The following is a 9,894-nucleotide window of genomic DNA, read 5'->3' as shown; positions in this document are numbered from 1 at the left end:
AAACTTCAGTTGTAGAAGCAAGTACGTAGTTGAATGGATACAATATATTGATCTTGTCCATTTATTTATATCAGGGATGTATAATGCGTTGCATACATTAGAAAAGCAAGAACAAGTTTACCCATCCAAAATAGAAGACCTTTTGAGAATTTAACTAATTATTATAAGATAATTATGAATTTCCTAACAAATCATATGAAAACCCATACCTTGCTAGATTTAAGGGGATATTGTCATCTAAGAGAGGTAGAGTAGGTGTGAACGCATAGAAATCCTAAGCAAAATCAATTGAAATTCCCCTACTCTTGAAAGAAAAATCGCTTATAACTCAAAAAATGAATTTTTTTTAGTGCAAACAATATGCAATGGTGATAAGGTTACAAGTAGCACTGCAGTGTGGTTACTAAGAGTTATTAATGCACATGAAGATGTTGTCACAATTTCGTGTTAGCATGTTTTTATTTTTGAATGAGAAGTTAAGAACTGAGCTCATTTTGTCTAATCTACTTATGTATACGTATACTACTTTTACTTGAATAGGTTGTGGGATGAAATTAAGAAGATGGCCTCTCCGCTATGAAAGATTTTATATTCAGTGTTCAAAACAAAGTAAATGATCTGATGTTCTCTTCTCCAAGTATGCCAGATGACCAGCCAAATATCGACAGTAAAAGAGTATGCACATTTCTTCTTATAAACCCTACATATCTGTTTAGCATGCCTTTTGATTGTGACTTATTTGGCAGTCCTTGACTCCATGCAGATTGAATTCATGCTAGAAACTATATTGGATATCAAGAACAACAATAGATGGGCTAAACAGGATCCTGCTCATTATTTTTTTTTTTCACTCGGTACAATATGAATTTATACACTGATGTTTTCTTTTAATGACTAGAATTTTTGGAACCCAAGTTTGTGGGTGTCAAGATCTTGTGAAAATATAAGTTGTACTTGGTTGGCATATGAGCCTAAGCTAGAGCATTTTGTTGGTTTTTTTTATTACGTTTTACTATGGATCAGTGAAATAATTTGATTACTAAAGTTTACTATTTTACTTGGTTGGTGTGGGCGTTTACAACATTTTATTGTTTTTCATTATGTTTCGTTGTGTGGATGAATAGAAGAATTTAATTGCTTGAGTTTGCTAGAGTTATAGATTAATGGAAACACTCAAGTGATACATTGTGGAGTAAAAAAAGTACAGGTACAACAGGTACGTGTAGTAGTATAGGTGGCCCACATATAAAAGGGCAAGAGAAACCAATTTTTTTTTATACGATGAAAATTCATTAGTAACGGATACAAAACTGTTAGCAAAAGAAACTCATAGTGAACTTATATCCGTTACTGATGGAGGACAAATAAATTTGGTAACTGTTACTAATATATTATGATAGTTACATATCCGTTACTGAAATTAATTTTAGTGACACTTTATAAATGTTAGTAAAGTTTCTAACGGATATTAGGTGTTACTAAAATCCGTTACTAATATTTGTCATGAAATTGTGTCAATGCAAGATAATCGTTACTAATATTTTTTGTAACAGATGTAAATTCGTTACAAATAGACTGATATGGTGTAAGTTCAAAATCAAAAGAGAGAGACGAGAACTAACTTTGGAAGAGCTAATGAACACTGATTAAGGAATCGAGTTCAACGGTTATTGGAAACCCTAATGACCCAAGTGAAATGGAGTTGTGGGAGATCGAGCGTTTTTTTTTTGTAGTGCATGTACCTGGACTTGTTTCTGGAACTTGGGAGGGGGAGACCAAATGTGGGCTTTGTTTCTAAGTAGTTTTATTTAGTGGGTTCTTGAAGTGGCGGGCCGAGAAATACTTGGTCTTCAATGACTGTCACATAAAATCGGGTAATATGTAACTATTTTTGTAGACTAGTCACAAATAATACTCCACACATGTACCCTTTCCTGTGAAAAACCATTTGTCATGCTTCGAGAGACGACAGCCACAAAAATTCTATAAAAAGTCACAAAAACCCTTTTCGATCTGTACTAGTGAGTGCAACATATAGATTTTTAGTTATAAAATCTGATAATAACATTGTTGATGCTAACACTATGCTTGTTGAGCTTGATTGTGTTCCGTCTCCACGGAAAATTAGTGGTACCCACCCAAGTATCCTCAATTAGGCCTTATAAACTCAACAACTCTTTGGTTTTTTTCCCATGTGGGACTAAGTGTTTTTCACACTCATTTCTCAACCATTTCATCTCAAGTAGTGGGTTAACTCGAGAGACAAATTACCCATTCATTTCTTAATGGATTTGTGCAAATCCAAGTTCCATGTGTTCACTATACTTTGAACTTTCAATTGCACATCCATTTTTCTAACAATATGTAGGGGAATAGCAAGCATCCTCTACAACCAAGACTATTGCCTTCGCTTGCCACAATTGTACTATTGATTACTCGAATGAAAATTATTTGATGCCTTCTTATGAACCGTTATCTTCTTATGAACTGCTTACTTACTGCTTCCGCTCACTATGTACAATTGTAATCTGATTACTGTTTACTCAAACACCACTAGCTCGCACTGCTCACTCAAATAACAGGTTTATTTGGGACAAGTTAAGCCCAAGCACCGCACGGGACACACTACATCCAAGCGTGTCTGTGACACTACGCCCCTTGATGTATTTGATCATGATCTTGTCTCAACTCTCAAGACGGCCATAAATATGAATGACTAGTTTTTAAACCAAGAAGTCACGTCAAGTCCTGGGTGACTCCTTAGATCCCTAGTTCTAAAGTTAACACGCCGTTAACAACCTTCCTAAAATTTTGAAGTAATGGGGGAATCCTATCAAAATATCGTAAGTAAGCATGTCAGTTTTTGAGGTGCACACTTCACCCCCTTGATTTCAACCTCAAAACAAAACACCCTTTTTTTGCTCATTTTTAATTGACATCGTCTTTTTTTTTCTCGCTAAAACACATATATTATAAATTACTTAACTAAAATGAGGTACAATGTTCAAATCCACCATACCAAGTGGTAGAGGATCCCTGAAATGTTTGTGGAGAGCCCACTGAACAAGCTCATGTGCCTCTGCATTATAGTTTCTACTGATCCATTTAAAATTACAAGATAAAAAAGCTCCTAGCTATCACCAAAATGTTGTCCCTAATAGGCAGCATTCTCTATTCTACAAAAACATCTTCAGTAGTGGATTGCAGAGTCTTAATAACATTCCTACTATCTCCCTCCACCAAAATGTGAGCAAATCCTTTACTCTGAGCAAGTATGACTGCCATCTCCGTGGCTACTAGTTCGGCTTCTTCTGGATCCTTCGCTTTGAATCTCCTAAAGTTAGCCCCTACTGGATTCCCAATACTATCCCATGCCATCACTCCTGCTCCAGCTAAACCTTTGTCCCTGTGAAAAACAGTATTGAAACGAATGACAACACATTTATTATGGATAATGGGAAACATGGAGAGAGAGTTAAAAGGTTATGTTATGCTTTGTGAGTCAGCTTGAAAGCCCACTTCCCCAGGTTCAGTAGCATAGGCTTTCAAGCAACTGCTCTAGAGCACATTAGTCCTCCGTAGAAGGCAATTTCTATCTGCAAGTTTCCCATTAAATATAATGTCATTTATGAGCTCCCAAACTCCTTGCAAGATAAGGCAAGCTAGGATGCATTTTTTTGCTAGCCCTTGATTTTGGCTATTGCTTCCCTGCAAGAACTCATCAACCCACTCCCAAACTCCAAACAACATGTTATCATCAGTTCTTATACTAAGGTTTGATGCTAACCAAGTTCCTCTCATCCAGTTGCATTTAAAGAATAAGTGTAAGGGGGTTTCCTCCTTTTCAAAGCAGAGAGGGCATAGGAAATCCCCTACATTTGTTATTTGTTTTAGAACATCTCTAGTAGGCAAGGCACCCATGTAAAGCTTCCAGAGAAACAATTGGGTGTGAGCACTAATCTTAGCTCTCCAGACATAGTTACAGTATTGAAAGAAGAAGGATGTATACTCCATTTGTCAGCATGAAGTATATTGTATGCAGATTTAACACTGAACTTGCCATCTTTTGTTGGATTCCAAAAGACATTATCTTGTCCATCACCAGAAGGTCTGATAATGGATTGCAGGATGAGATGGCTAATCTCTAGAGGGAACAAGGTTTCCACAAGATTGGTGTTCCATCCTGATCTATCCTCAAGCATGAGGTTAGATACCTTCAAATTGTCCAACTCAGTGGAGAAAGGAACATGATCCAAAAGCAAGATTGGTTTTTTATTGAGTAGAAGCCAAGGTTGATATAGGACACTAATGTTTTCCCCAGAGCCAATACCCAAGATCAGGTGTTCAGCCATATTAACATAGGCTTTGTGAACCCCTTTCTAGAAATAGGAAGCCTGAGGTGGGGGTTGCTCCTTGAAATCTATCCAGTTATTGCCATATATAGCTCTAAAGGATCTAGTCCAGATAGAGGTTTGATCATGTGTAGCTTTCCATGCCAATTTGGATAACATTGCCATATTCATGTCTCTAGTTTTCTTGAAGCCTAGACCTCCCCACTTCTTAGGTTTGCATAGTTTTCCTCATCCAATGGTGTGGAAGCTTTTGCGGTTAGTTGTGCCATGCCACCAAAAGTCTCTACATGCTTTGTCCAACTTATTACAAGTAGAGATAGGTAATAAGTAAGTAGACATAGCATAAATAGGGGTAGCTTGGGCAACTGCTTGGATGAGAGTGGTTCTTCCTGCCTGGGACAAAACCTTTACTCTCCAACCTCTAATCTTCCCATGAATCTTGCCCACCAAGTAATCAAAGGTCTCCGATTTCTTTTTTGTAATCATGATAGGGACACCCAAGTATTTGTCTTTAGGGTCAAAAGGTTTCATTTTCCAGAACCTTTTCAGAATCATCTGATGCTTGTGGTGAACATTCCTACTGCAGAACAAGCTGGACTTGTCCAAATTTACTTTCTGTCCAGAGATATTGCAGTATGCATTCAAGATGTGCTTGAGCTTACCACTCTCTTCTAAGCTAGCTTTAGCAAAGAGGATAAGGTCATCAACATAAAGAAGATGTGAAATAGAGAGAGAGTTCCTTCTAATCTTAATGCCAAGTATCTTATCCCTAGCCTCAGCCTTTGCAATCATCCTTGAGAGGCCTTCAGACGCTAGAATAAACAAGCATGGGGATAAAGGATCCCCTTGTCTAAGGCTTCTTTTAGGAAACAATTGCTCCAAAGGTGAGCCATTGAGAAGAACTCTGAAGGAGACAGTGGAGAGACATTGGGAAATCAAAGTTCTCCAATTCTGACTAAAACCCAATTTGCCAAAAATCTTGTCAATGAAAGACCACTCAACCCTATCGTATGCTTTTGCCATGTCCATCTTGAGAGCAATAAAACCGGCCTTGGTTTTCATATGATGAAAGATTTCATAAGCAAGACCAATATTATCCCCTAATGCTTCTGCCCTTAATAAAAGGACCTTGGAACGAAGATACAATCTAGTTGATATGTTGCTTTAGCCTATTAGCCAGGATTTTGGAAATAATCTTGTAACTGAAGTTACAAAGGCTAATAGGTCTAAATTTAGACATGTGATAAGGATTTGAGATCTTAGGGATAAGAGCAATAAAAGTCTCATTCATGCTAGGATGTAAAGAGCCATATATGAAGAAGTTTTTCACAAAATTACATATACTAGGTCCCACTACATCCCAACAGTTATGATAGAACACCCCCTGGAAGCCATTAGGTCCAGGGGCTTTTAGAGCTCCCATCTTCTTAACCACCTTCCAAATATCCTCAGCGGAGGGAACAACAGTGTGAGATAATTCTCTCTACTAGTGATACAAGGTTAAAAAAGATTGAGAATTTCCTCATTATCCTCAGGTTCATCAGAAGTAAACAACTCATCAAAGTAAACATTTATAGAAACCCCCACATCCTTCCTCCCAGAGGTCCACACCCCCTAGTTATTTTTAATCTTATCAATGTTGTTCTTCCTTCTTCTGTAAATAGTGGACAAGTGAAATTTTTTGGTGTTTCTACCATCTTCTTTAATAAAATGAACAATAGACTTCTGTTTCCAGGTCTTCCTCTTTTTCATACCACCCAAGAAGTTCAACTTTTAAAGCAGTTGCCTTAGCAAGATTATCGGGTGTAGGGTGCCTGAGAACCCTGTCTAAAAGCTTCTGGGTAGTTTTAATGTTAGAAAACACATTCCCAAAGACGTCCTTGTTCCAAACTTTCAAATCAAGTTCAGTCTTTTTCAATCTGTGTGCCACATTCCAATCAGGTAACTCATGTCTAACAGCCTGCCAAGCTTTATCAATGATAGGCTTACAGGAAGGATTCTTCAGCCACATGTTATAAAAGCGAAAAGGTCTAACAACAGATTCTTGATTAGAGTTAAAATTAATAAACATGGATAGGTGATCAGAGGTGGCATTGACTAAATTATTTACAGTTACAGAAGAGAACATATTTAACCAATCAGTATTAGCTAAAGCACGATCAAGTCTTTCAAGAACATTATCATGAATCTTCCTATTGTTATTCCAGGTGAATTTGGGACCTTAGAAGCCAAGGTCCACAAGAGCAAGATCATTAATAAACCTATTGAACTCAATCATGCTTTTATTGAAAACAGATCTACCACCAAGCTTCTCATCTAAATTGGTAATAGCATTAAAGTCTCCAAAGACCAACCAAGGGCCAGGGATGAGGGGAGCAAAATCGCGTAGTTTAGCCCACACTTTGTGTCTCAAGTGAGCACAAGGCTCCCCATAAACGAAAGAAAAGAACCAAGAGGTATCAGAAAAGAAGTTAGTTAGTTTACCTATAATATGGTTTGCTGTTGCACCCATGATTTCTAGGTTCACTCCATCTTTCCATAGGATAGCTAAGCCTCCTCGAAGACCAACCGCAGAAACCGAGAAGACTCCACCAAACTTTATTTTCTTACTAATAGTCCTAATACTACTATATGTAGCTTTAGTTTCCGATAAACAAATCACATCCGCTTCATGTTGCCGGATGAGGTCCTTTAGATTCTGAATCATCGCAGGAGTTCCCAATCCGCGACAATTCCATGACATCATTGAAGCTGAGGTGGCTGTAATGGGACAACCACGTACCGCGAACCCTGAACACAAACTACTCTGAGAACTAGCATCAACCACTTCTTTCAAACACTCTGTACCCATATCATGGACCATCTGGTTGCCCTTGATTTCTTTTGAGCCACTGTTATCCCAACAATCCTCATCTGCGTCCATGAAGGACATCACAAAAGCAGCCTTTCCTTTATGTTGATCCCTTGCCAAGTCAGCAGGAGGCTTCATATCTGCTGCCCACTCATCCAAGGACAACCTAAACCCACTAACTGATGCTTTGCTATATGGGCCTATTTCCTGTTCCCTCTGTGTGCTGTGGGTACCCCCTCTTCATCACAAAGAAAGTTGTCTGATTCACCTGACATCGTCAAAACTATACTTCTTACATCTCTCCACCTGACATCATCAAAACTAGACTTCTTACATCTCTCCACCTGACATCATCAAAACTAGATCGACTTCTTACATCTCTCCACCTGTACAACTAATAGCAGATGTTGTGCATTGCTTTTAGAGTTTTAGAGTTAATAATATCTCTATAAATTGAGGATCAGACTCCACTCATTCCACTAAAATTAACATTCTTCTCTTTCTTGAAGTATCATTTCAAAGTAACCATGGGGTCACGTTTACTACCTATATTTGCTATTCTTTTGGTAAGTTCATATATATTTTTGCGAAAAAGTTGTCCAAGAACTTTTGAAGCAACAAGGATATATGGTTTAGTAGTTCAGGGAAGAGTTTTTTTTTATGTACGTGTAAATTTGCATACTGTTGAATTGACTTGGTTTAAGTGGTTGTTGCAGATTGCAGTGGTAGTCAGCCATGCTGCTCTACCTTCGGAGGTTTACTGGGACAAAGTGCTGCCTAACACTCCAATGCCAAAAGCAGTTCGAGAGCTTTTACGACCTGGTTTGTTTTAGCACCCAAGCCATTTTCTTTCGTTTATTTGTTAATAATAAGGTTTGCACTTGCATCACCATTAAGCCAAAATCCTTAACCGAATAATCTCAAGCCAAGCTCCTGTCATGGCCGAACCGGCAAATCACGTACTGAACTAATTGGAAGGGAGAATTCCAAATAATACAAAGCACTACAATTTCTATGAACTCCACCCACAACAAGACTTAGAGCAAATTTGTCACACTCCTTATTAAGTAACTATTCAACTGTACTTAAATGCTCATGTCTAGACTCTGTTGCACCATGTAAGCTAACAACTAGGTTATATCTCTACTTTAAGTCAGTGGCAATGGCCAATGGTATGACTTGCTTTGCTATGCGGCCTAATAAGGTGAAGGTTTGAATGTGAATATGCATACACTTTTTCTGAAAGTTTTAATTAGCTAATTTTCTCTAACATAACCAACCTGACCATACGTCCATACATCCTCTTCCCTCGATTCAAGTGTTAAATGATTTTGGGAATCTTAGGTCGCCACTCTTATTAAAAGAGTATTCGATCAGCTGATCTTTTAATAAGCCATTATATATGCTTTCCATGCAATTCTCATGAAAATTGTATCATATCTATCGCACAAGTTGATCACTTTAGTAACTGGCGTAGATGTAAATACAGGCCACAAAGGAAAGCCTGTCGTGGTCATAGCCGAAGATTATTTCATCAACTACGAGAATTATGCTGCATCAGAAGATCAGCTTCATGCTGACCCTAACGTTCCCTTCTTCCTTGAGAAAGACTTGAAATCTGGCACAAAAATGAACGTACACTTCACCAGAACTACAAATGGAGCCAGGTTTCTACCACGCAAAGTCGCTGAAGCTATTCCCTTGCCATCTAACAAATTTCCTGAAGTCTTGAAGCAATTTTCAGTTGAGCCCCAATCGATGGAAGCCGAGGCAATGAAGCAGACAGTTAAAGAGTGTGAGAAGCCTGCATCCCAAGAAGAAGAGGAAAAGAGTTGTGCAACATCTTTGGAATCTATGGTCGATTTCATTACATCCAACCTGGCGAAACATGTTCAGCCCATGTCAACTGAGATAACAAGCAAGAGACACCGAAACAGAAATACATCATTGCGCCAGGAGTGAAGAAGATGGGTGGTGAAAACTCTGTTGTTTGCCACAAACAGACTTATGCATATGCAGTCTTCTATTGCCACAAAACAAAGTCAACAGAGGCATACAAAGTTCCATTGGTTGGAGCTGATGGTACAAAAGCCACAGCAGTCGCAGTGTGCCATACAGATACCTCGAAATGGAACCCAAAGCACTTGGCCTTCCAAGTTCTCAAGGTTAAACCGGGAACTGTACCAATTTGCCACTTCCTTCCTGAGGATCATATTGTTTGGACTTCCAACTAGATTTTTAAAAGTCTTCTGTGAAGTTCTAGTGTTTGTTCCTCGCACACTAGGTGTTGCGCTAGTGCCATGATTTACCACCATTAGCACCAGTTTAAGTATTGCTGTTTGTACTACCGTCATATAGTTGCTCGGTAAATGTATAGGTAAAGCTAATGGGAAATTATATCGCCCATAATATTACTTAATTAATAATCAATATTTCTCTTTTTATGGTTGTAATCTTATTTTCAATTTCCATCCATAGTTACATAAACAAAAATTTGATTACAACTTAACAACTACCATAAAAATAAGAAGTCTACTACTGTAATAAACAATCAGTTCTCTCAGTGTTATTATTCTATATAGCTAGACTAACAAATTTCTCTAACACAGATAAGATGGTTATACTAAGGGAATCTCCAATGGCCAATGGGGGTTGTAGGCAGTATTGAATGTAAAATTTAGACCCCTAATC

At 38.1% G+C, this 9,894-nt stretch overlaps 1 protein-coding gene across 1 annotated transcript; it reads left to right on the top strand.

Annotated features, from left to right (window-relative positions):
- Positions 1-7,634: 7,634 nt before the first annotated feature.
- LOC147511365 (BURP domain-containing protein 3-like) lies at positions 7,635-9,656 on the top strand. The gene is given in 4 exon segments (XM_086603079.1): positions 7,635-7,769; positions 7,920-8,025; positions 8,693-9,112; positions 9,115-9,656. Coding segments are annotated over 4 exon segments (888 nt in total). The 5' UTR covers positions 7,635-7,730; the 3' UTR covers positions 9,438-9,656.
- Positions 9,657-9,894: the final 238 nt, after the last annotated feature.

The sequence above is a fragment of the Coptis chinensis genome, chromosome 3 (assembly GCF_015680905.1).
Source record: "Coptis chinensis isolate HL-2020 chromosome 3, ASM1568090v1, whole genome shotgun sequence".
Classification (NCBI taxonomy): domain Eukaryota; kingdom Viridiplantae; phylum Streptophyta; class Magnoliopsida; order Ranunculales; family Ranunculaceae; genus Coptis; species Coptis chinensis.
Note: the sequence above shows the minus strand (reverse complement) of the source record. Positions and strands in the feature narration are given on the sequence as shown.